General features: G+C 43.2%; 1 protein-coding gene across 3 annotated transcripts in view; it reads right to left on the reverse strand.

Moving 5' to 3' along the window:
- Window positions 1–5,746: 5,746 nt before the first annotated feature.
- ATP6V1H (ATPase H+ transporting V1 subunit H) overlaps window positions 5,747–26,921 on the reverse strand; it is a 110,467-nt gene continuing 89,292 nt past the window's right edge. For all 3 annotated transcript variants that reach the window (XM_042924203.1, XM_042924202.1, XM_042924201.1), the window contains one exon: window positions 5,747–6,096. In XM_042924203.1, coding sequence (XP_042780137.1) covers window positions 6,036–6,096 — 61 coding nt within the window. In that variant the 3' untranslated portion in view covers window positions 5,747–6,035. The remainder of the gene's footprint in view (window positions 6,097–26,921) is intronic.

A 26,921-nucleotide genomic window follows, 5' to 3' on the forward strand; every position in this document is an offset into this window, starting at 1 on the left:
TGTCTGCTCTTCTTCTCCTTTCTTTCTCTAGCTGACTCTTCTGTCCGAATCATCTCGCTGCCTGTTACTTCTATCCATCCTGCATCCCATCGTCTCAAAAGACAGGTCTGGGTCAGCCAGGACGGTCCTGCTGGACCCCAGGACTGGGCTGCCCACCCCCCACCGCCATCTCCCTATTTGCTGCCTGCGGGTTCAGTCAGCTGTGCCTGTGCAGAGGGTCCCGGAGCATCACCAAGGCAACATCCCTGCAGAGCCCCAGTCAAGACCATTCCATGTGCAGTGACTAAGGGCACGACCGCTCTCTCTGTAAGGCAGGCCCTCGGAGGGCCAGCTCTAACACCTGCAAATGCCTTGTTTTCAAGTGGTTCTGTGACACTTCCTTCTGCAACCTGTCTCCAGGCAGCTCCTCCTGATGACGAGGCTGCCTGGGGGGAGGGTCAGACGACACGACATGTTTGCTTCACCTTTCTAGGTCAGAATGGGATCTAAAATGTTTAGTATTCAAACAGAACTGTTTTAGATGACAAGGAATTACTGTTTTAGAATAAATGTTTTTAAAAGTAAGTTGAACCCAAAGGACCAACTTCTGTTATCCCAAATACTTGGCTCAAATGTTGAAAATTACTACAAACTGATACTGGCTCAGAGGGAGAAAACATTCTAACTGGAGCGGCTTCCAGTAAAGCAGGTTGCCGGCCACTGGTGTTAATCAAGAAGAGGCAGGATATCCATCTGCCTATGGTGCCAGCCAAAATAATCCCATATAATGATTACAGTCTGTTTTCAATCCTTTACACTAATACAAATTTGAATTCTCACCACTTCAGATGGCAAGTGTTGTAACAGACTCTTAAATCCTTCCAGCTCTGAGTGCATACACCCCAGCACATCTGCTCTTACTCCCCAATTTAATCTCAGCCTAAGATGCACTTTACATGTCAACTCTGATTAAAAATACCACCTTTGGGGGGCACCTGGGTGACTCAGTCAGTTAAGCATCAGACTTCGGCTCAGGTCATAATCTCACGGTTCATGGGTTGGAGCCCCACGACGGGCTCTGTGCTGACAGCTCAGGGCCTGGAGCCTGCTTCGGATTCTATGTCCCCCTCTCTCTCTCTCTGCGCCTTCCCCGCTTATGCTGTCTCTCTCTCAAAAACAAACATTAAAAGAATTTTTAAATAAAACATTGAAAACAAGTGCCACCTTTGGGACTTTAGGTTGAACATAGTGAATATCTTAAACACACACATTTAGCTCTGCTTCCCTCCCAAGCTTACACTCGAAAGGCTACAAAGAATTTAAAAAGGAATAAAACAAACAAACAAATCAAAAGGAATAAACCCACAAAGAGAACAAAAGAGATCATAGCCAACACTTTCAAGAAAATTTCGGAAGCTGGACAAATGGTAATTGACTTCAATTTCTGCTTTCCTACTCCAGTAACAGCCTGCAAAGGGGTAGATGAGAGGAGGGGATAGAATTCAACCCCTGGTAAGAACGCTCCTTCTTCCCAAATCTTGGCAACTGGAAGCAACGGGTTTCCTGATAGCACTGAACAGTTAAAATTCTAGATGTATATAGAAGGGGGGGGGGGGGGGTGGCCCAGAGAGGGAGAACAGTCCAGACCCCTTGTGTGAATGTAGCTATTGTTACTATTAAGACCATTCTCTTGCTATTTACTTTCTGTGCCCCCTTGTTGTTCCTCTTCTCCCTCCCTCTTTTGGGTTAATCAAGTATTTTGAGTATTTCATTTTATCTTCACTAATGGCTCTCCAGTTATACCTCTTAGCTTATGGTTTTTGTGGTTGCTCTAGAGAATTATATATGCATCCTTAATTCATCAGAGCCTGTGTTAGTGTTACACCACCTCACGTATAATGTAAGAACCTTCCAAGAGTGTAATTCCATGTCCACCCCCTTAGACCTTTGTGCTATTCTTGAAAATATTTTTCTACCTGCTACACTGTTATTCCTTAGTCTTCGTACATTGTTTCTTTCAACCAAGTTCCCCGATACTTTCTTCCTTTGGGAGGGGTTAAAGACAACAGCTTAGACCATTACTGGAAGGTAACTTTTATTCTATTTTTGGAAGAGCAGTCAACACCCTCTTTTAAAAACAGAAAGAGAATGTGCACTCGGTCTCAGATTTGCATAAATGAGGTAACATATTATTAGTTCATTCGTCTTTCATTAGAACCTTGTTCAGAAAGTTGAAATGACTTTTCCATTGGAACCTTGTTCAGAAAGTTGAAGGAGCCACATCTGTGAATCAGAACAGAACATTTTGTACAGCAAAATAAGAGAGAAATTTCAAACTAAAAAGTGATTTCATCATAAGGTTCAGATTTGGAAAATAACTTTGACACCTACTTACTATCTTTGAGTAGTTTCAAAATTTAGTCTCAAAAATTCTCTATTCTCAAAGACAAAGAATGAGAACAGAGAACCTTTTAAGTAACCATCAAATAAATCAAAAACATCAAAACTTGGCTCTGAGCTTTCCAAGATCTGAGAGGTTACAAAATTATTTAAATTTTAATAATATGAAAATTAACCTCAATTACTCTGATGTCCCTTAATAGGAAGGGAAGGAGATTTTTTTTTTAATTGGATATATTCTATTAAATCTGATATTTGTGACTGGCCTGGTGTAATGTGTGGGAACAAGCTTCACCTGCCAACATATTTCCCACACATCTTTTAAAATATGAGGGTCAACGAGATCCCCAAAAGGAGTTTTCCAAACAAGCAAGCTATTATTGCACTCCCCCCCCTTTTTTTTTTTAATTTTTAAACATGTATTTATTTTTGAGAGACAGAGAGAGACAGAGACGAGCAGGGGAGGGGCAGAGAGAGAGAGAGGGAGACACAGAATTTGAGGCAGCCTCCAGGCCTTGAGTTGTCAGCACAGAGCCCGACATGGGGCTTGAACCCATGAACTGGGAGATCATGACCTGAGCCAAAGTCGGACGCTCGACCGATGCAGCCACCCAGGCACCCCAATTTCATTCTCCATGTGAATATCTGTGTGCCTCTCAAGATCTGAAAATCAGAAGGTTTTTCTGGTTGTTGTTTTTTGGTTTGTTTTTGATAAAATACTGTGCATATCTACTCAGGTTAATTTTATTACAAATGATTAATGGATGATATTTTAGAAACTGGTTTATTTAGTTGAGTTTCCCATCAAATATTGTAGAACCTACTGTGCCCTCAACATGAAATCCAGTAATAGCTGGGGGACCCTGGGTGACTCAGTCGGTTAAGTGTCTGACTTCAGCTCAGGTCATGATCTCGCGGTTCGTGAGTTCAAGCCCCGCGTCAGGCTCTGTGCTGACAGCTCGGAGCCTGGAGCCAGCTTTAGATTCTGTGTCTCCTCTGTCCCTCCCCCACTCACACTCTGTCTCTGTCTCTCTCTCTCAAAAATAAACATTAAAAAAAGTTTTTAAAAAATCCAATACCTGAATTCTACACCAATTTTTTTCTAAAATATTCAACTTTTAGTGAAATTATTTCTCACAAATTGAGAACAGACTAATAGTCAATGAGACACGAAAGTATTTTAAAAGATTAATACGTAAAAATAAGTACAAAGAAAATGATGAAATGATTCAATCCTGTAACTGACATTGTGTAAATAGTGTTTATTTAGATGCAGTAACAAATTTTGTAGTCACTGTGCTCTTTGTTTAGGCTATTTTTAAAGATGTTTAAAAATTCTTAACAAAACTTGCTCCACTAAATGTATGCCTGATTAGACTTACAAGCATTAACTACTAAGATTTATTTGTCAGATATGTAAGTCTACTCTGTCAGGTGCTGGCAGTGTAGTTGAACAGACAAGTGGTATTAAATTTTTAGGCAGATTTAATCATCGGATATTAATCAAAATCATTAAGCAAAAAGAAAGTGATTGTTTTTACAATTCTTAGAAATAACTTCTATGAGCTGAATGTAAAAATTTGAAGGAGAAAAAGATGCTTAGAGATCATCTTAACATATGGGATAATAATTCAAACACAAGGACATGTGAGTAATGCCTCCCATGTCCAAAAGCATTTCTTGGGAATTAAAGCATTAACAATTTCCATCTGAATGACTGTCACTGAATCTACATTAGAACCAAAGACCTATGCAAAATGAAGCTAAAATCTGAATGTATGACATCAATCAATGTATTCTTTAAAAAAATTTTTTTTACATTTATTCATTTTTAAGAGACAGAGAAAGAGCACAAGCAGGGGAGGGGCAGAGAGAGAGGGAGACACAGAATCCGAAGCAGGCTCCAGGCTCTGAGCTGTCAGCACAGAGCCCGACGTGGGGCTTGAACTCACAAACCGTGAGATCACGACCTGAGCCGAAGTCAGACGCTTAACCGACTGAGCCACCCAGGCGGCCCACAATCAATGTATTCTTAAGAAATTAAGAAAACTGCAACGTCTCATTACCAGAATTTCAGGAAACTGAATGTCTTAAAAAACCTAATAGCTTTATAGACCACTGTGTTAATAATGTTATTAACACAAAAACTGATCCTTTGCTAATGCAGAATCTGTAATTACCACCAGAGAGAAGTTCTGTCTCTGGTTTTTCCATACTTGGGGAAGTAAAAATATCTAGGTCTAAGCAATTTGAAAAACTTTCAGTCAAGGGGTGCCTGGGTGGCTCATTTGGTTAAGCATCTGACTCTTGATTTTGGCTCAGGTCATGATCTCGAGGCTCGTAGGATCAAGCCCTGCTTTGGGCTCCACTGGGCTCCGGGCTGACAGCCTCTCTCTCCTCCTCTCTCTGCCCCTCCCCCCCATGCATTCATTCTCTCTCTCTCTCTCTCTCTCTCTCTCTGTCTCTCTCTCTCGAGAGATGAATAAACTTTAAAAAAAAACTTACAAAAAAAACTTTCAGTCAAGAAAAAATTGGTTGGATTCAGATTACCTATTTTCTTGGAAATATGAGGTCAAGTCACATGAACTCACTAACCAGGAAAGACATCCATTATCTTAACTAACTTTTTCGATAGGACCCCTATGCTGAAAATAAAATAATATTCAATCTTCACACAGGAGATGGGTCCTATGAGTATCTTTCCTCAAGAGGAAAAAGCTATCAAAATAGTTTATTAGCCTTCCTACATTTACCAAACACCTTGGCATTCAGAGAACTGCTGCGAATACACAATTGAAATGAATGAAAAATGAGATGCAGAGAGAGATTTAAAGGCAAAAGTCTCAGATTTGGGGAGGGAGGGCTGCTGAAGGCCTGCAGTTCCAGGGTAAAGAGAGAGGGGAACAGAAATAAATATCTACTGGCAACATTTAAGCCAAAAAGTATTAAAACAAAACAGACTTGTGGTACTAAAACCCAAGAATGAAGGTACAGGAAATCAATGAAATATTCTAAAACTAAAAGCCAAAAGCTAAAACTCTTCACTGAGCTCCACAGGCAAATCTTTTGGACCACAGCATTATGTTAAAAAATGTGTTTAAAATTGTAAAGTTCTTTAAATATTAGCAGAGGATTGCTGCAACGTGTGTGTGTGCACGGATGGACGGAGAGATGTATGGACGGGTGGCTGGAGGGACGGATGGATGATTAGGTAGGAAGGTGGATGGGTGGACGGATGGACAGACAAATACATAGAAGTTCAAAACATTTACTTACCATTCACTACTTTGCAACAACAATTCTCTCAATTTGGCTGGGACAACAGGTGATTTTTGTTAAAGTCCAAGTAAGGAACAAGAGGAAAACATTTTTGAAGCGAGAGTCCTTTAATAACTATACTCATTTCCAGAAAACAATAAATACAGAAATTACAAGCAGTACGGGTAACGGTAATCTTTTCCTTAGCTACAGACAACACCTACTTTTATACAGCTTCATGGGCAAACATGTCTAACGAAAATCAGCATTGGGAAAAGCTACGCAACAGAAGAAAATCGCAAGTAAAATGAAAAATTATTTGTTTCTGCCCCTAACTACTGAGATTCATACCCCAGGTAGAGCGGGAAGGCAGGAGATTCTGAGGCAGGAGGGCATGCTCAGCTCCGGGCAGCAGCGGTCTGAGGTTGCTCGGATTGGAGCTGTTTACCAAGATATTCCCTAAAACAGCAGGAATAAAAGGACAAGGTCAATTAGAATTTAAATGACAGAGAATCTCTTTCAAAATCGAAGCATAGTATACAATCTCATCTATACTTCCTTTAATAACTACAAATTAATAAAAGAGCTCCCGAAAACGAATCCTTTCCAGATTTGAAAAGTGCCCGTACTGTATGAATTTTAAGCACTCTGTTTACCATGCACAAGTCGTCAGGCACGCCCAGTGGCTGTGCACACACTTACAAGGCGGTGCCTCCTTCCCCGTCTGGGTACGAGGCCTGTTTCCGAGCTCGGCCACATTCGCAATCTGCAAAGCTCAAAACCCACTGAAGTATGACTCCATGTAAGTGTACCGATACACCGACAACAGATGTCCTCGTATTGCTGAATACAAGTATCGACACCCAGGGGTGAAAACAACGTCAAGATTCACAACTTGTAACACAGCTACTGTCTCTGCACCAACATAGTCTAGAACCTTCACAGCGATGGTCACGCTGGGTCCTCAGAGTCGCCACGGGAACAGAGAAGGAGTATTCTCATTTTACAGGGGGGCACTGCGGCTTAGAGCAGTGGTGGCTGAGCTATTTGGATCACATTCTCCTTCAGAAAATGAGCTGAATCCACACCCACAGCAGGTGTATATTTAGCTCTTCGTTACATACAGGCGTCACTGTTAATTCCAGGACAGAAACAATTTCTTTCCCACTTTCCTGTGAACGACGTGCCCAAACTGTTGTTTTTGAACAGAAGACATTTTGTAAAGAACATTTAAAAGAGTCCCTGCCATGAAAAGGAAACAGCGTGACTTTTGGATAGAGGCCTGGGCCTACGTTCCGGCCGCACCCCCTCAGGGACGTGCTGGTTCCAGGGGCTGTGGGATGCGGGCACCTGCCGGGGACGAGCCGCGGGCACACACAGGCCTAGTGTCATCTCCTCATCCCATCGGCTGGCACCCAACGTCTCCCTGTCCAAGCACCTCCGGGAAACGACCTACGGGGGCCACCAGCGTCTCCCACAAATGTGAGCCTGCCTTTCTCCACAGAGCTAGAGAGAGGGGAGAGAGGCGGGGTTTGCACAGTCACGGCCGCAGGCCACAGGCCGCTGTCGCGGCCTTAGCCCAAAGCTAGCGGAGCTGTGAAGCAGGACTGAGAACAAGCAGCAGCATTCAGGGCATGGACCAGCGCGAGTCCTGCGGACCGGTGCAGGTGAGGTGTCAGGGACCCCCAGAAGTCTCACCAAGGTGAAGGAGGACTGAAAATACTACGGGCAGACTGAAACTTCCTACGGTGTCAAGACGGTTTATGTGCCTTTCTTATCCTTCGTGAAAGTTCTCATCACTGACTTACCAATTCTGCGTGTCATATTAAGGCATATAACATATTCCTGTGTCCACCAGGAGCTACCCTGACATAACGTGGACAATGGGGACCTTACGCTCAACCAACCATCAAGTCGGTAGTTCTAAGTCATGCAAGGGAAAAAAGGGAAACCACCTATACATTTCACTAGACAGGAAACAAAGCAGGAGTTTATGGTCACTATCAATGGTGCCCTTCTGGGGAGGCCTGTAACTAGGAACCACGTATGACTGCATAAGTGGGCTGGGTTGTGTTGTGTTGTGGGGGGAGGGAGAGATGAGGGGTACAATATAATATTTATTACAAGATGTCCAGATCTTATGTATTTTCCTGCATGTACCTAAGGAATTAAGCCTAAAATGAGGCATGCTTCATTGGGCCCTCAAATATTCCAATTCTAAAAGTGAGACTGTTTAGCGCAAAGGGTCAGCAGATTATGCCACCCCCAAATACGCCCCTTTGGGGTACTGATGATTTTGAGCTGTAGACACTTGAAAACAGCAAGTGCAGGGAGAGGCTTTCTCTGACCTGCCCTTATCTCCTTAAACACGGGTCCTCCAGAAGGAACTCAATTCTTCAGTCCCCTCCCCTGGAGTTTCAGCAACCAGGGAGGAGGGACTCTTATCACAAGAGAACAGAAGTCCATATCACGCCCAGACAGACCCTGTCACAATCTGTGATACTTTGCACTAATTCTTCCGACGGTCCATCCATCAATCACTTACTCTCCCTAACAGGCCTAACCGCCCCCACACACACTCCTTTTTCCCTGTGAAGATGGGATTTAATCCTAAATTTTAAAGCTACATCTTTAAGTTGCCCATTTTTCCTGCGTGTCCCCCATGTATACATGAGATAATATATGTTAATCGACTGTTTTTCTCGTGTTAATCCGTTATTTATTACAGGGTCTCAGCTAAGAACTCAGAAAGGTAGAAGGGAAATCATTTTTCCTCCCCTCTGAGAGTGATTTCTTAGAAAACATTTTAAAAGTATACCTAAAGACACCGTGCCAATTATAGTAAGCTGTGGTTCTTTCAGTAAAGACCAACGTGAAGGACCACGTTCTAAATTTAAGTTTCCAAGAGAAATGACGCGAGGTCACATAGCAAAGCCTTCCAGAGTTCAGTGCTCTGAACCGCCAAGTGGCCGAAAGGGTCTGGCTGGATCTGGTCACACACGGAGGCTCCCGTCCGCTCCACCCCTTTCAGAGACATGCAGGGTGCTCCATTCCCATATCAGATTTAAGTGATATTCAGGGGACAAGAGTGAACACTTGGAGGTGAAAAAGATAACTGATTTCTTCATAAAAAAGACATCACTGCATTAAGGGTCAGAGTCAGATAGTAAACCGGCAAAGATGCGTTTTTTCTGGCAGAGAATTTAGAATCACGTCTGGGGCGCCTGGGCGACCCTGTAAGTCGAGCGTCGGAGGCTTGACTCCAGCTCCCGGTTCGTGGGACGGAGCCCCGTGCGGAGCCTGCTCGTCCTCTCTCTCTACCCCTCCCCTGCTCGCAGCCTTGTGCTCTCTGGCTTTCTCCCAAACTAAATAAACTTAAAAACCACATACAAATAAATAAAAGCATGTCCAACCATGGCTCCACCCCAACGGTCTTCTGCTGCCTGGTGTCTCCTGGTCGAAGGTCTCTATTATGGATGGCATGCTCCCCGGTACTCTCATTTTTGTCACATCCAAAGTGGCCCCGAGGCCGTCCACCTCAGTGCCTGGAATGCAGAGGACTCAGGGCCTCCTTTGCGTCTGCTCACTAGGATTTATGCAATTTAAGACTTAGATGCAGGACAAGAACACATAAAGGGTTCAACTGAGAGCGTGCACATCAAAAACCCAGATGGAACTCTGAAAGCCTGAATTATAGGTCACAGAATGCCAAAAGTCTAGCCGGAGAAGAGCCCAGATGGGACCCATGGAAAGAAGAATTAAATCTCCCCCTCGGGCTTTCTTGAAATTGCGATGTTTGCAGTGTGGCACGTGAGTTGTGAAAATACCAGAGAGAGCCGAACTGAGGCTCAACTGAAAAAGATACTAACTGCAGAAAAAGGACCGAACGTGCACAAAGCTTTGGAGAACGTCTGTGGCTTGTAAAACGATACAGTCTATCTCCCTATGGCTAATGGTAACACGTAGCCAATTAAAATCTTCCCAAGATTCACCCAAGCCTGCCTCGAACTCCGTGTGGCCCCAGCCGTAGCCCAGTCCAGGCACCAAGCGCCTGGGGCTGGAAACACAGAGCAGGTGGCTACACCCCACACGCTGTTACCAGCCAACAGGGAAACCTGCTTGCCGTGTGCCCACGCTATCCTCCTAGTTCGCTGCATCCCTGCGAGGTGAGTTGCCTCCATTGACGGGGGAGGGAAAGGAGCCTCAGAAAACTTCCAATAACGTGCTTAGGCACAAAGTGGGCAAACGGCCTGGCCAGGGCTCAGATCCCTTTCTCTCCATGCTGTGAAGCTGACTGACGCCCAACCCAGTAAGAGCCCTAAAAAGTACAAAAAGCAGCCACTGTTCCTAATTTTACAGATTAGAAAGTACTAAGAGGATATACATAATTTCTTCAGATTCAGGTGCCATTACCGTCAGGCAAAAGGAAAAACAATTACAGATTTTACTTCAAGGGCTTGCAGTGTATCTATAACAAAAGATTCAAGAAGAATTATTGTAAATGAATTAATCTAAGTATTGAGTCATTCTGTACGTGAAGATCGATACAAGAATAAAAATTCCACTTCTAATTCACTCAGAAAGTGCCCAGTGTGTACCAGAAATCCACAGGACTTTGACGTTAAATCTTTGCTTTTACTACCTAGGAAGCAAAATCTGAGAAGTGTGATATTTTCTCCTCTTTAACTTCAACCACAACTTAAACCATTTGGGAGTCCAAATCTCTGAAACGGACAAAAGAAATGGTCTCAAGACCCACTCCCCTTTTTAAAAATCCAAGTACAAAACAGCTCACAAAAGAGATCATGTTGCATGCTGACACTTGCTTAAGAGAGACCTGTTTCATCCTCTTGTCAATGACCATAAAAGGTCTGCACTTTGGCATCCGTCGTCGTAACACTGAAAAACTGTTTTCTGGTTCCTGAGAAGGAACCTGCCTGAAAGAGGCAGTCTGGAGAGGGCATTCGTGTCTGGGCTCCCAGCTATGGGTAGCCGGGCACCGGGGGGCATCCCCTGGCATACATGAACCCTTAGAAGAGAACGCCCTTCACTGTATTACAATGGAGTGTCCGACCTTCACTATATTTAGGGCTGTTTAAGCAAACATTTTTATTCTTTCTCTAAAACTGTAGTTACAAAGAAGAAGAAAAAAACATAGTTGAAGACACTGTGATATTCAACATGCTTTGCCTATATAATTTAAACACATGGAAGGGGCGCCTGGGTGGTTCAGTCGGTTAAGCGTCCGACTTCGGCTCAGGTCATGATCTCACGGTCCGTGAGTTCGAGCCCCGCGTCGGGCTCTGTGCTGACAGCTCAGAGCCTGGAGCCTGTTTCGGATTCTGTGTCTCCCTCTCTCTGACCCTCCCCCGTTCATGCTCTGTCTCTCTCTGTCTCAAAAATAAATAAATGTTAAAAAAAAATTAAAAAAAAAAATAAACACATGGCAACTTCATCTATATAATTTAGTGCCAGGAAAAAAGTGAATTTTCTCCTGACAAACATCTTAACCTACGAAAACTACAATCACCCTTATTTTCCTTTTTCCCTTGGCTGCCAAAAAGCTTAGTAGAAAATCCACTGTTACTATCATTTGTGTATTATTTTCTTTACTCTCCTTTGGTGTATAAATTTTCATAATTAAAATGATAAAGGACCTAGAATTCTATATATCACATCTTTCTGTGAGTTTATTAGAATAATTATTAAACCTACAACTGAGTCATAATTGTATTTCTCTTAACTTTTGCCTATCCTGTCGGAAAACTAGTGGGTATAATATAAATCATAAATGAAATATCCTTCTCTGAATGTATGAAAAGTTTTTTTTTTTTTTTTTTGAAAATACGAACTTTATACTGGCTTGCAACAGATTTCTATTTGGTAAAGAGAAAAAATAAAATCTAAATATATTCTGTACCAGCCTGTTGTAATTATTTTTTTAATGCCAGCTCACTACAGTTCTAAGTTATTCATTCTCCCAGCTTTATCATGATCGCACACAAAGCAAATTCCGTTTTTATGAACTGGTTTTCCTATGTAACTTCAGAACTATGTAAAACTCACCGTGCCCTCTGCCATCTGCATCTAATTTACACAGTTAGAAACACAGAAACATGGTCAAATTCCAAACTTAAGAACATACAAATGTTCCCACAATACTTTAAAAATCTCAACCAGTGATTGAGCAGTGATCTCCACAACACGTACCATTTCCCAGTGCCTGCTGTTTAGTACTAAGCACGGCCCTCACTGCTTGACATATATTTTCTTATTTATTCTCCACGATAAGATTCATAAAAGCTACAGATGAGCCCCATGTTTATAGAAAAGGAGCTGGAGTTTAGCGATGAAAATGACATACTGTAATGTCAGGTTAACCAGTGATTGGCAGGAGGGTGTTTGTACACAAGTCCATCTGATTTAAAAACTCAAGAGTCTTAATCGCTATATAATACCGCCTCACGGTACACTATCCGACCTCCCACTAGCTGAGGACATGTTACTGTGTAGACGTGAGAATAAAAAGCTTAAGGACATCACAATGCCAGTCCTCAGCTTATTTCTCAAATGTATTTGCATGACCACTCGCCACTTCATTTTCTAATGGCATCTAAATTCAAAGATCAATAGATTCGCAGTATCTCTAAAGAGGTCAGTGATTCTAAGAGTAGAATCTATTTATGTGAGTTCTGGCCCTAAGAAACAAAAATGTGCATTTTAAAAGCAACTGCCTTAGAGTCTATTATAAAAGCAATTTAGGCAAAATTTGCAGTAACAAAGGTATTTTTCACACAGGAATTCCAACAATCAAATCATTTAAACCAGCTATAAAATCTAAATACCCAGAGTTTCTTTATCTCTAGCTTATTTTCAAGAATAGTCCCTCCTTACCTATTACCAGCAGCTTGCTTTATCATTAGATCAGCAGTGTCTTACACACTTTCTCATTTTTCTAACAAATGGTCATGATATGCAATGCAGTGAGCTCTCAAAACATCAGCAGTGGCAGCAGACACACCTTTCATCTTTTTTTTTTTTTTTTTTTACGTTTACTTATTTTTGAGAGCAAGCATGCGCAGGCGAGCAGGGGAGAGGCAGAGAGGGAAGGGGACAAGGGACCCTGAGAGGGCTTCGTGCTGAGTACAGAGAGCCCGATGTGGGCTCGAACTCAGAAACCGTGAGATCGTGACCTGAAAATCATGACCTTGTATCTTTTTTTTTTAAGGTTTGTTTTTCTAGGGGCGCCTGGGTGGCTCAGTTGGTTGAGTGTCCGACTTTGGCTCAGGTCATGATCTCACAGTTCGTGGGTTCGAGCCCTGTGTCGGGCTCTGTGCCGACAGCTCGGAGCCTGGAGCCCGCTTCAGACTCTGTGTCTCCCTCTCTCTCTGCCCCTTGCCTGCTCACACTCTGTCTCCCTCTCAAAAATAAACATTAAAAAATTAAAAAATTTTATGTATAAAGCTGCTATAACTCTCCCTGTGCAGGTCTTTGTAAGGACATGAGTTTTCAGCCCCTTTGGGTAAATACCAAGAGGTACAATTGCTGGATCATATGGTAAGAATATATTTAGTTTTATAAGAAACCATCAAACAGTCTTCCAAAGTGGCTGCGCTGTTTTGCATCCCCACCAACACCACATGGGGGTTCCTGTCACTGCACACCCTGGCCAGCATTTGGTGTTGCCAATGTTCCAGATTTTGACTAATCTAATAGGTGTGTAGTGGCATCTCATTTTTGTTTTAATTTGCATTTCCCTGATGACATAGGATGTGTAGCATCTTTTCATAGATTTATTTACCATCAGTGTATTTCCTTTGGTGAGGTGTCTATTAAGATCTTTGGCTCATTTATTTCTCAGGTTGTTTTCTTATTGTTGAGTTTTAAGAGTTCTTTGTACATTTCAGGTAATAGATGTGTCTTTTGCAAATATCTTCTCCCAGTCTGTGTCTCATCTTCTAATTCTCTTGATGTTTTTCACAGAGCGTAAATTTTTAACTTACGTCCAACTTCTCAGTTATTTCTTTCATTGTATCTGAAAAGGCATCACCGTGCCCAAGGTCATCTAGGTTTCCTCCTATATTATCTTCAAGGAGTTTTATAGTTTTGCGTTTTACATTCAGGTCTATGATTCATGTTGAGTCAATTTTTGTGAAGGGTGTAAGGTCTACGCCAGATTCATTTCTGCATGTGGATGTCTAGTTGGCCCGGTACCATATGCTGAAGAGACTATCTTTGCTCCACTGTATTGCCTTTGCTCCTTTGTCAAAGATCAGTTGACTATAGTTGGGGGGGTCTATGTCTAGATTCTCTACTCTGTTCCATTGCCCTATTTGTCTATTCTTTCACCAATACCACACTGTCTTGAATACTGTAGCTTTGTAGTTACGTCCTAAAGTCAAGTAACGTCAATCCTCTTGTCCTTCTCCTTCACTACTGTGTTGGCTATTCTAGGTCTTTTGTTCTGCATATAAGCTTTGGTATACGTTTGTTGATAGCCACAAAATAACTTGTTGGGATTTTAATTTGGGTTGCATTGACTCTACAGATCAAGTTGATTCTATTGATCAATCTATAGATCAAACCTTTCGTAGAAGTCCCACAGTCCTTGGTTATTCTGGGTTTTTCAGTCTTTGTTCTCTTTGCTTTAGGTATTGGAGGTTTCTATTGATATTTCTTTGAGCTCAGAGATTCTCTCCTCAGCCACATCCAGTCTATCAATAAACCCATCAAAGGCATTCTTCATTTCTATCATAGTGTTTCTCAACTCCAGCATTTCTTTGTGGTTCTTTCTTAGGATTCCTATCTCTCTGCTTACATTATTCACCTGTTCTGGCATGCTATTGTATCCATTACAGTCCTTAGCATAGTAATCATAGCTGTTTAAAATTCCCAGTCTGATCATCTCAACATCACTGCCAGGCCGATCCTGATGCTTACTTTGTCTCTTCGAACTGTGCCTTTTGCCTTTTGGTATGCCTTGTCATATTTTCTTCAAAGTTGGACATGATGTACTAGGTGAAAAGAGCTCCTGTAAATAAGCCTTTGGTAATGTGGTGGTAAGGTGCAGGAAGGGGAAGCATTCTATCATCCTGTGATTAGATCTAAGTCTTTTAGTGAGCTATGGTCTCTGGACTGTGAACTTCACAAGCGTTTCTCAAGGTTTCTTCTACCCCCTTGGGTGGGACAGGATGGCCAGAGTGAGCTACACAGAGCTGGTTACCTCCCTTCCCCAGGCCAGCTAGACACTGATAATATCCCAGCAGGTAAGGTTCTAGTTAGCCAGTTTCCCTTGAGGGTAGGCCTTATTAAGTACAAAGTGCTCTGGCATATTTTGAGATGGTTCCCTTTCCTCTGTCCCTGCCAAAAGCCTGAGGGGACTTTTCTCAGATATTTACTGTGGGATCCTGGTCTAGCTTTTGAAGATAAACCTCACTGTATGGTAAGGACTCACTATGACTGGGTCTCCCTGGGGTTTTTAACTCTCAGACTTGTCCACATTGAGCCTCCTGAAATTCAGCAGAGTCCAGGTTTTCCTACCCAGGTGCTGGCTCTCTCACTGGTTTCTGCTTACGGGTCTGCCCCAGTATGCCTAAACTCCCTGTGCGTGCCTCTCTGTCTCTCCAATCTCGGGAGCTGCCGTTAGCCCTATGTCCTTCTCTCTCCTATGGATCCAAAAAGAGTTGTTGATTTTTCAGTCTGTTGAGCTCTTTACTTGTTGTCAGGATGCAGTGGGACCTTCCAAGCTCCTTCATGCAGAAACCACAAACCAGAAGTCATCCTAAATGACCACATCACATACAAATCTAGTTATGCACCACGCAGTGTGGGAGAAAGGTCTGTGTTGTTACAAGGACTTTTAAGAAGAAAATTTATTTTATATTAGTTATGAATAGTATATAAGCCAAGTCCATATTTAAGGCTTATTACAGACTCCTTTGTCTTGAATTATATTTGGAATATTAAGACTTTTAAGTGCATGAGAGTAGACAGAATGTCAATTTACCTTCTTCAAGTACTAGGTCAGTGCCTGGCATATTCTAAGATGTCAGTAATTGCTGAATGAAAAGTAGCTGGAGAACCCTACACTACAGGAAAGTTAGACCCCGAAAGAGAATGCCTTTTTCTCCTAACAAGAAATGTTCTGAAACACCAGATGAGACAAAGAGGCCAGCAATTAAACCTACCAAATACTTCATAATCTAAACCAGTTCATTACTAGCAGAATGCTCAAAATTTAAAATTATTTTAAATTTCAAATTAGAGTCTCCTTATAACACAAGAAGGCTCAACTAAATCCACAGTAAAGAAACAATATTTTAGAAGGCAAATTCAACATTTTAATGATATGTAGTGGAAAGTGTATTAAATTAGCTTTATAATTAAGCTTAAAAGATCTCCTAAGCCTACGGAATTATTCTTTAGAGAACCATTTCTCCGTAACATATGCAGAGACTAAAATAAACCAAAACATGTGGGCCAGTTGTTCCTCCAATGTGAATTTATAATCACCGGAAATGGATCTTAGAGCTATGTAGAACATCAAGTAGACGATGGAAATTTGGAATACAGCATGCAAGGACGTAAGAGGTTTTTGGTTTGCTTGTCTCGTTCTGTTTTGTAACTAAGACCATCAACCATAAACCTTGGGGGGGGGGGGTCACTGGCCTCCTCCCTCTTATATTCCCCTCACATGCAACTTATCTCCAGGTTTTACAGATTCTCTTCTCTCCAACCCCTGACCCTGCCTCTCTAAGTGGACATCCTCATAACCTACCGCCTGGCCTGAATCTGCAGTCTCCTCACTGGTGTTTTTCCCTCCAGCCTCCAAATCCACCAGCCCCCATTGTCTCCAAAATGGTCCTCCTAAAATGACACTGCGATTATCTTTACTAATCTCTGTAGTTTTCCACAGTCTTCAGGAAGGAGTTCAAACCTAGCACAGCAAAGACGGTTGTCATGACCCGGCCACTATGATGTCTCCAACCGTATTTTCAGCTTCGTAACCAGACTCCCGCTGTCCGGAACCAGTGGTAATTCCCCCAATGGGTCGGGATCTCTCTGACCTCAATATATGTGCATACATAACTCTCTCACTGGAATCTTCCCACCCTCTCCCCACTCTCCCCCTCCCCTTCTCTGGTTACTGTCTCCTAATCTGCCAAGAGCTCCTATATCCCTTCCCAGGCCTGACTGGGCCCACTCTCCACAAGGCCATATAGCCCTTCCCCACGGTGTTACAGTGAAGCATGTGCTTGTCACACTCTGCTACAGGAGTGGCACTAAATTACTTCCTGTTCGATGAACAGTCTAGCTTTCCTCCCAAAAAGCAACCAGTAAAGTTAGCTTTGTTCAAATTTCGAAGTCCAATATACATCTTTTAAGTACATGATGAATGGAGTTGCCAATTATCATCGTCAACCTTCGCGGCCAAAAATTAGTTTTGAAATTAAGATACATTTCATTTAAATAAAATCTATAATTGGCTATTTGTTCAGCTAATAAATCAGTAATAGTAGTATAACTATTTTACTGGTTTTAGTTCATAAACATTTCAAACCTCAAAACATCAAAAGCACTGGCAATTCCTGTGCCATAAGAATTACCAAATATCAGCTTTCAAGGGATTACAAATAATTTTTCTAAAACTCTTAAAAGGAAGAAGGGATTTGAAGAGAACATGAACCCCAAACATAATCACAGCCTCCTCAATTATCTATGCCAGTGGAGGTAGGTCATACGGGTCCCAAAACAACAATCAAAATCAATGCAAATACTGATAATTTTAAGACATAAGATTATATAGCAGATTTAACTTCTACTCAGTCTCCAGTATCCTTTTTCTCTCCTTCTTCCTCAATAATAGAACCGCTGAACTTTATAGTAGGACACGCGATTTTAGTCAAGCCTTCATTTTCCAGTTCCTTTGCAGCCGCATAACAGTACTGGCCAACAGGGAGTTGTTGCTGTTGGAGAAGTTGTTGTGTGGAGAAGTGCTGGGGGGCACATTCCAGGAGGCTTTCAGTTGCTTGGTCCATCCACCACCACCCACAGTCATGAGGACGAGGGCTACACCCTAGGAATGGCAGCATCCTGAGCTGGAAGAAGACTGGATCCCTTGGTACTTAGGGTTCAGGACTGCCTACCCCCATCCTTTCACGAGACACTGTTCAGAACAAACATCTGTTGTGTCTCGACCACTGTTATTTTGGGTATGTTACATCATTAGCAGAACCTATCCTTCCATTGTGTCTCCTCTTGAAAAAAACCCTCAGTATCTATACTAGATAGGAGATATACACTGGCTTTAACACAAGGGTATGTGACTGGCTCAATTAGCCCAGCATGTAAAATATGCTAACAGTTAACCTACAAACTTAAATAAATCCAGACAGAGGGCAGAACTCAAATTTTTTCCAAATACTGAAATGCTGAAACCTTCCTCAATGTCTTGCTTCAATATGTGGCAGTCTCTGTCACCATCTCAACCTGACAGCTCAGCATTTAAGTACTGCCTTTTCTAATTCTCACCCATGCAGAGAGGAGCAGAAAGGCTGACTGAGATGTCAAGCCAGAACTAACACAATCAGGTTTAACAACCAACAAGACAGAAAACCTTGAGCACCTCGGAAAACAGCAAATTGTGACCATGTAACACTATCATCTATTCCAACCGAGAAACTAGCACATTATTCAAGACTAGTTAAGCAAAGAGACAGGAGAGCAGAAAACAAAAACAGCTGGGAAGCATGATATTGTGAACAATCTGGTCTGAAGAGCATTAACCACTGATAAGAAATCATGTAGCGGAGAAAACACAAGGTGAAATTTTCCATTAGCAAAATGCAGAGTAAATCAAAATTCTGTTTTAAACATTTCGGCCCACTACTTATACTCAAAACTATGCCAAAAATCATCCAAGAAAAAAAAAAAGAGTACTCTGATAGCTGTCTATTTTCTAGTGTTATGCTGCAAACACAAACACTTTGGATAGTAAATATTCTATACATTTGCTTTTATATTTAATAATCCATCTATATGCCTATAATTTATCATATTTGCTAAATACGATCATTTATGTCACATGATAATAAGGTAAAATAATTTCTCCTAGTAATTTTCTCCAAGTTGGGTGTGCCATGTTTTTGTCCTAAAGCTTCAAATGAACAATTGATTTCAGGAAACTGGTCTCTATTTGTCACAATATAAAAAGTCTATTCTTACAGCCCCCATTTTTTTAAGTATATATTTAATATTATACATCCAAGGTAGTTAATTTTTTTTTATTTCTACAGAGACAACAAATCAATAAGGTTATAGTAAACCGTGACTACCAAATTGTGAATAGATATTATTCTACCATGCTGCCCAGAGGAACTTCAGAATATTATTTGGAGAACAAAGGCCCAAACAACGAACATATTCTGCTATCATCCAACAAATAACTGCTGTCTACTTGAAATCCTAAAGCCCCAAAACCAATAATGAGAAGTATGAGAAACATTACTTCAAAGCGACTATAAATGAAAAAAAGGTATTTTAAAAATGTATGCTGATAAATGATAAAATACAAAACATATATAGTTACTTGGGGGAATTAAAAACAGGTCTTGAAATGGACAGGTTAAAAATAATTACTTGTAAAAATACTTTTTTAGTTTTTTTAACGTTTATTATTTATTTTTGAGAGAGAGAAAGAGAGAGTGAGAGAGTGAGAGCTAGAGCGGGAGAGGACTGGAAAGAGGGAAACAGAGAATCCCAAGTAGGCTCTGCACAGCGAGCACAGAGCCCAACACGGGGCTCGAACTCAGGAACTGTGAGATCATGACATGTGCTGAAATCAAGAGTCGGACGCTCAACTGACTGAGCCACTCAGGCACCCCAACTATTTGTAAAAAAGTTTTAATGGATATTTAATATAGGTTTTTAAACTACCCTATTTAATATAAGTTATACAATTCATTTTCTTGACTTTGCCATTAAATGGGCACAACAAACAAAATGGTTAACCAAAAGAGGAAATCACCCACGTGACTTTTAAGGAGCCAAGATACCCCAAAAGAAGCAAAGAGTGTTAATTTAGTCTTTAAAATTTGAAGGCTGTGATGAGAGCTATATTTACCTTATTAAAATATTTATAACCCTTGGAGCACCTGGGTGGCTCAGTTGGTTAAGCAACCGACTTCGGCTCAGGTCATGATCTCACAGTCCGTGAGTTCAAGCCCCGCGTCAGGCTCTGTGCTGACAGCTCGGAGCCTGGAGCCTGCTTCGGATTCTGTGTCTCCCTCTCTCTCTGCCCCTCCCCTGCTTGCGCTCTGTCTCCCTCTCTTTCTCAAAAATAAACAAACATTAAAAAATTTTTTAAAAAATACTTATAACCCATATCCAGGCTACTACTATAAAGATCTGGGAAGATGCCCTTTCAGTAGCAACAGAATCATCACCCTAAAATCACATCAAGTCGGGAAATGAGGATGAAAAGGAGTCTCTTTTCACCATCAAAGAGCCAGAGGCAGCAGACAGAGATCAAATGAAGCAAGAAAAAGGCGAAGGCCAGGCAATCAACCTCCTGGGACTGATCCACAAGTTCCTGTGTGTAGGAAAGGAGCATCTGATTGCTGGGTAAGATCTACACACTACCAACCTTCCTGCACAAAAGCCAGGGTGTGGAAGGAACGAAAGGAAAGAAAATTGTTTTAATTAATTCAGTCAGCAAACACAACTCGTCCCCAAGCATTGAGGAAGCAACAGAGACAAAACAGCAAGGAGCTGGAGGGGGCGGGCAGTGATCGATACTGACACTGACAATGAAAACAGGCGTAGAGGAGACAGAAGGTGAGCTAGTGGTACGGCAGTGTCACCTGAACACCAAAGCAAAGCACTACCAGATGTCTGGTTAGGAGGTGCCCTATTGTGCAGGTGTGATGGGAAAGAACACACTCATGGGGCCCCCAAGGACGCTCTACTCAGTAGCACGACAGAGTGACAACAAACTTGGAATCTGGAGTTACACAGACGCATATTCAAATCGAACTCCCATAAATGGGAAAACTTGGGCAGTCACGTAACCATCCTTATGCTCCGGACTTCATGTCTATAAAACCGAGAACAGTAATGTCCATCTTGCAGAGAGATGTGTGAAGACTTAAAAGATAATGTCCGTCTGGCTACTGCCTCAAAAAATGTTAATTCTCCTCCATCTGTTATCTATACAGCACACCCAATAACTGATAACAGTGTGGAATACTTTGAACGCTTTTAAAGACTTCCATTGCTTCCAGGGGTGGGGTGGGGGGCGCGCACCCGGGTGGCTCAGTTGGTTGAGCACCCGACTTTTGATTTAGGCTCAGGTCATGATCCAGAGTCATGGAACGGAGCCCCATGTCAGGCTCCGTGCTGAGTGTGGAGCCTGCTTAAGAGTCTCTCTCTCTCTCTCTCTCTCTCACACACACACACACACACACACACACACACACACACACAGCGCCTGGGTGGCTCAGTCGGTGAAACATCCGACTTCGGCTCAGGTCATGATCTCACGGTTTATGAGTTTGAGCCTCGCAACAGGCTCTCCGCTGCCAGCACAGAGCCTGCTTTAGATCTTCAGTCCTCCCCCTCTGTATGCCCCTCCCCCATTTGCACACTCACTCGCTCTCTCATATAAACATTAAAAAGTATACATTTCTCTCTCTCTCTCCCCCTCCGCCCCTCTGCCCTGCTCACGCACTCTGTCTCTAAAACAAAAAGTAAAAAGAGTGGCACTGCTTCCTAACCAGTACCTCACCACACCCTCAAGTTCAAAAGTCTGGAAATAAAAAGTTAAATCTTTAGCAATGGGGAAAACATGCATTCGGCACAAACTGGATACCTACACTCCCCAATTAACAATTCAATAAAGATTTATTTGCTAAACAGGCTCCGACGAGAGTTTTTTTTTTTTTTTTTTTTTTTTTTTTAATATATGAAATTTACTGTCAAATTGGTTTCCATACAACACCCAGTGCTCATCCCAAAAGGTGCCCTCCTCAATACCCATCACCCACCCTGCCCTCCCTCCCACCCTGCCCTCCCTCCCACCCCCCATCAACCTTGTGGTTTATATACACAATGGAATACTACGTGGCAATGAGAAAAAATGAAATATGGCCTTTTGTAGCAACATGGATGGAACTGGAGAGTGTGATGCTAAGTGAAATAAGCCATACCGACGAGAGTTTTAATCTCATCCTGAGAGGGGCTATCGGAAGGGAGGCCTGACAATGCCCACCGAGTTACCTTTCCAAGGAACGACTCCACCCTGCCTCTTCAGGGCCCTCCCTTCGTCACTTTCTCCCACTCGAACTCCCTTCTGACTGCATTTAAAACGTTTTTAGGCTAAAGCAAATGATGACAACAAACAGCCGATGTCTGCCTCAGGCCCCCACTAAGCACTGTCCTCCCGCCTCCCTCTCCTAAAGAACCCTCTAGAGGGAACAACCACCGTGACTTTCTTTACTTCTTCACCATCCCTGGGGCAATCTGCCTGTTGGAGGCCACCAAGAGCCCCAGCCCTGGGCTCCAGAGGTCTTCCTGCAGCCACATCCAAGGGAACTATCTGCTCCTCCTCTTCCTGGTCCCCTCGGCCGTGTTTTACACCACCCACCCCTGACTCAATCCTGCTTGAAATACACTCTCTTCCATTTGCTTCCCTAACATATGTGTTTCTGGTTTTCTCCTAATCCTGTAGCCATTTCTCCTTAGAATCTTTCCCCCACCCCCACCCTCGTGTAAAATTCTACTCCTCTTCTGTCGATCCCTTATTATTTTCGTCTCATTCTCTAACAGTGGTTCTTACCCTCCTCTTTATCACAGACCCCTTTGCAGATTTGACGAACAGTGTGGACTTCTCCCCACAGACAACACTTCTACACGTTTTGGCATCCAATTGCAGAGAGCTAACCGAAACACCTCCTAGGTGAAGAGGTCCGGCTCTACACATGCTTTCGGGGGGTAATCTCATCTACTGCCGCGACTCAATCCCTTGTCTCCTGATGACTCAGCTCTATCACTCTAGCTCCCACCTTGCTCTGGAACTCCAAACCTGTATTTCTACCTTTTGGACTCCTTCTTGGATGCAACGCAGAGACATCAAACTCACGGATCCACAAAAAAGAACTCCTCCCTGCCATCCGAACCCTGTTCTTTCTTCGTCAGGTGAGGAAGAGACAAGTGGCCAAGGAACACGCCCAGCAGGAAGCAAGGGATTCGGCAGAGGCACCCTGCGCCAGCTCGCTGTAGAAAACTCAACTGGAAGGTTAGCTGGCAACCGAGGGGCAACCCCGACAGGACCTTGGGCGGAAAAGCCAGTCTACAGAAAATAACGAAGCAGGCAGCTGCAGCCGGGAGAAACCGTGTGGCCACAAGGAAAGGGAGGTGGAAAATGTTGTGGCCTTGCTTCTGGCCAGCTTTCCGGATCCCGGTTTCGGTGAAACTGTGTGACTTCCCCCATCGTGGGGTTCTGTGAGCTACGCTGACATCCTTCTAAGAGAGTTTCTTAGATTTAAGCTGGCTTAAGTAGGTTTTTATTGACTGCAAACAAACCATGTCTGGTGAAGTAAAGCACGCACAGAAGTTCAGATCTTAGTGTATGAAGATCTTTCACTAGTATACTAGAACCAATCGCGTTCCTGTTATGCTCTGGCAGAACCTTCTAGTGGCTTATTTGTTTCTACAATTTTATCACTGATACTATTTCGTGGGCAGCTTCTATTTAAACATGCGGCTTCTACTGACAACCTACAAAAACACTACAAAGATTTTTTATTGTCATCTAAGTATAAATGTTTACCACCCTTCAATTTTATCAAAAATATAAGTTAACAATAATTAGGACACATATTCTTACCTAAAATAACTTACAGTCGAAAGAAAAATAGCAAAATTGTCGTAGGTTGTCAGAACATGATAAACTGGATATATTTGATTCTGAACACGCAGAATATGCAAAAGGTATCTTAGAAGATAGGTATATATACACATGTATACACACGTATACACACATACATAAACATGAAATTCTCTTATGTGGGCAAAAAAAAATTAGGCAAATGGAAAAGTAGTCTCAAAATTATACTTTCCTAACATTACTAACACACTAACCATGAGCACATAACCACTCACCAAAATAAGACATCTCATTCATTTATATGAAAACAGATATCTGTTTTCTAAATACCTTATGAGTAAACCTTCTTAAAACTATTAATGTTGGAGCACATTCACTCTTGGTGTGCCACATAAAACCTCTATTACTAATGTCTGATGAAAGGCGTGGTTTGGAGATATTGTTTTAATGGCTGTATAGTGCTATCATAAAAACACTCAAGAAGAGATCAAAGATATGCCATTTTCAGAAAATAATAACTGAGATAGGAAGCTGATACCAAGTCACAATCCTCTGAAGCTCACTACCTGCAATGAAACTTATCAAACAGTAGCTAGATGCTAGAAGGAAAGAAGCACTGGATGTAAGACAAAATCCTCCTGGCTCAGGAGTTCGGGCACGTCAAGTGCCTGGCCCTTCCCTCCTCCTCCTCCTCCGGTGGCCGGTACAACCCACATAAGATCCTTCACTGATTGTTAGTTATTTCTTCTGCAGATTCAGTTTCCTACACACTGGTGAGTACAGACTGCTGCCTCCAAAGGCATTACACCTATAACAACTAGAATCCCAGGGGCCCCTGGGTGGCTCGGTTGGTTAAGCGTCTGACTTCGCTCAGGTCATGATCTCGTGTTTCGCGAGTTCGAGACCTGCACTGGGCTCTGTGCTCACAGCTCGGAGCCTGGAGCCTGCTTCAAGTTCTGCATCTCCCTCTCTCTCTGCCCTTCCCCTGCTCATGCTCTGTCTCTCTCTCTCTCTCTCTCTCTCTCTTTCTCAAAAATAAACATTAAAAAAAAAAAATCCCAAAAGGTATTTTGCAATCATTTACAGTAATAATTGATTCTTGCAAGAAACGCCACTGGATGCTAAAAATGAGTGAAAGTTTGTTGGTAAACACAACCAGTGCTTACCGTCTCCAAGTACCTCCGCACAGATTACTTACTAATTACTAAGGGGAAGGAAAAGAAGTTCATTACAGCAGAGAACCCTACTGCCACTTTAGGTGAAAACTGCCACCGCTAATAATAGGGTTATTATTAAACCCACTCAAGAGCTTCCTGATAAAGACCCTAAGAAGAACATGACATCACCTCTGTGGCGTTCCTGCCAAAATGCATACCCTAAAGCTAATCGGGAAGCAAACGAAGACAGACTGAAAGTGAGGAACATTCTACAAAGCAACTGGCCTGTAGGCTTTAAAAATACCGCTGCTAAAAAGAAGACAAAGAAACACCAAAGCACTGTTCTATTTAAATGAGACGAAAGAGACTCAGTAACAAAATGCAGTGTATGGTCCTGGACTGGACACAACGTATTTGCTACAGACACCAGTGTAAACAGTGGACGGGGCAGTGTGAGCTGTGGGGACAGCAGCGTGTCACTGTGCTATGGTGACAGGAGGAAGCCAGTTCCTGGGAGTCAGGTGCTGAAGTACTTAGGGCCACAGTGTAATGTCTGCCCCTTACTCTCAAACAGTTTAAAGAGAGAGAGGCAGAGGCAGAGGCAGAGGCAGAGGCAGAGGCAGAGGCAGAGGGAGAGGGAGAGGGAGAGGGAGAGAGAGAGGGAGGGGGAGAGAGAGAGGGAGGGAGAGAGAGAGAGGGAGGGAGAGAGGGAGAGGGAGAGGGAGAGGGAGAGGGAGAGGGAGAGAGGGAGGGAGGGAGAAACACACCAATGCAGCAAAACTTCAACAAGTGGCAAAACCGGGTGAAACACGCAGAGGTTCGTTGTTCTGCTCCTGCAACCTTTCACTACATTCTTTCCAATTAAAAAGTCACAAAAAAGAAAGAAAAGAAAGCGTTGGTTCCTTTCCTACCTGCCTTCTCCTCTGCCACCGGAAGGGTGGGAACCACATCCCAAAGCCACAGAGCAGGAAGCTGAGCGCTGCCAGGTCCGTCGGGACCTCGTGAGCCGCTGTACCAGCTCGGGACTTGCCAACAAGTACGGTTCACGGCACGTGAGGCTAAGCCCCTTGCGCCATAAAGAGAAGCCGAGAAGGAATAACACCGGTGTTCACATGACCGTGGCTGTGTTGAGTCTCCCTGAAATGCTAAGGCCAGGCGCGCGACTTCAGAGGTGGCCTTGAGCCATAGGTCAGGCCCTCCAGGCCCCCGATTTCCGTCCCGGGGACCCCGCTGGGACCTCCCACGCCAGGGTGTCTCTTTACGAGCCCTCCCTACACTGCAGCCTCAGCTTCGCCAACTGACTCCTTCGTCACCCTCAGGCTCACCCCAGGCGTCGCCTCCTCAGGAGACGTCCCCTGCGAAGGCCCGGGAGGATGAGGCACGGTCCCCAGGCTCCTGTGACACGCGCTCACGCCTCCGTCACAGCCCTCATGGCGGTGCCAGGGTTTTCTACTTCGTATCTATCCTAGCACATATTCGCTCATCTAACAGGCATCTCGTCCACGCCTAAGTTAGAGACGAGAGTAATGGTTACAGGGATACCAGCAAAGACCCCCTCCACCGGACAACGAACGGCACGGTGTAACCAAATGCTAAAATGTTTCCTCGCAAGATATCTCTGGGCTGTGTGGCAAGGTAGGGAACACCGTCCTCCAAAACACCATTTTCGCTCAGGCATCTGCCAATACCCGCCCTTAAGGAAAGTGGGGCAAGAATCTTCTGAAGGTACAGAGAAGTCCAGGGACACGTGCTAGAGCTTTGATGGTGTGTAGGTGTAAGAAACCTGATCTTTTGGGACCACCTCTGAGCCCTGTACTGACACCTTGGTAGCTTTCCTCTGAACTCGCTTTTAAAAATACAAGTAAGGACTGGTGATGAACATTATTTAATTCATATGAGGGTTAGATATATTAGTAGGGACCCAATGCATCACTGCGTAATTCTTTTAAAATGCAAATTTAATAAAATGTAGGGCGTCCGGGTGGCTCAGCGGGTTAAGAGTCCGACTTCAGCTCAGGTCATGATCTCATGGTTTGTAAGTTCAAGCCCCGCGTCTGGCTCTGTGCTGACAGCTCGGAGCCTGGAGCCTGCTTCGGATTCTGTGTCTCCCTCTCTCTCTGCCCCTTCCCCACTCATGCTCTGTCTCTATCTCAAAAATAAATAAAACATTAAAATTTCTTTGAATTAAAAAAAAATGTAATTGGGGAGGGTAGGTGATGGGTATTGAGGAGGGCACCTTTTGG

This window comes from Panthera leo, chromosome F2 (genome assembly GCF_018350215.1).
Source record: "Panthera leo isolate Ple1 chromosome F2, P.leo_Ple1_pat1.1, whole genome shotgun sequence".
NCBI lineage: Eukaryota > Metazoa > Chordata > Mammalia > Carnivora > Felidae > Panthera > Panthera leo.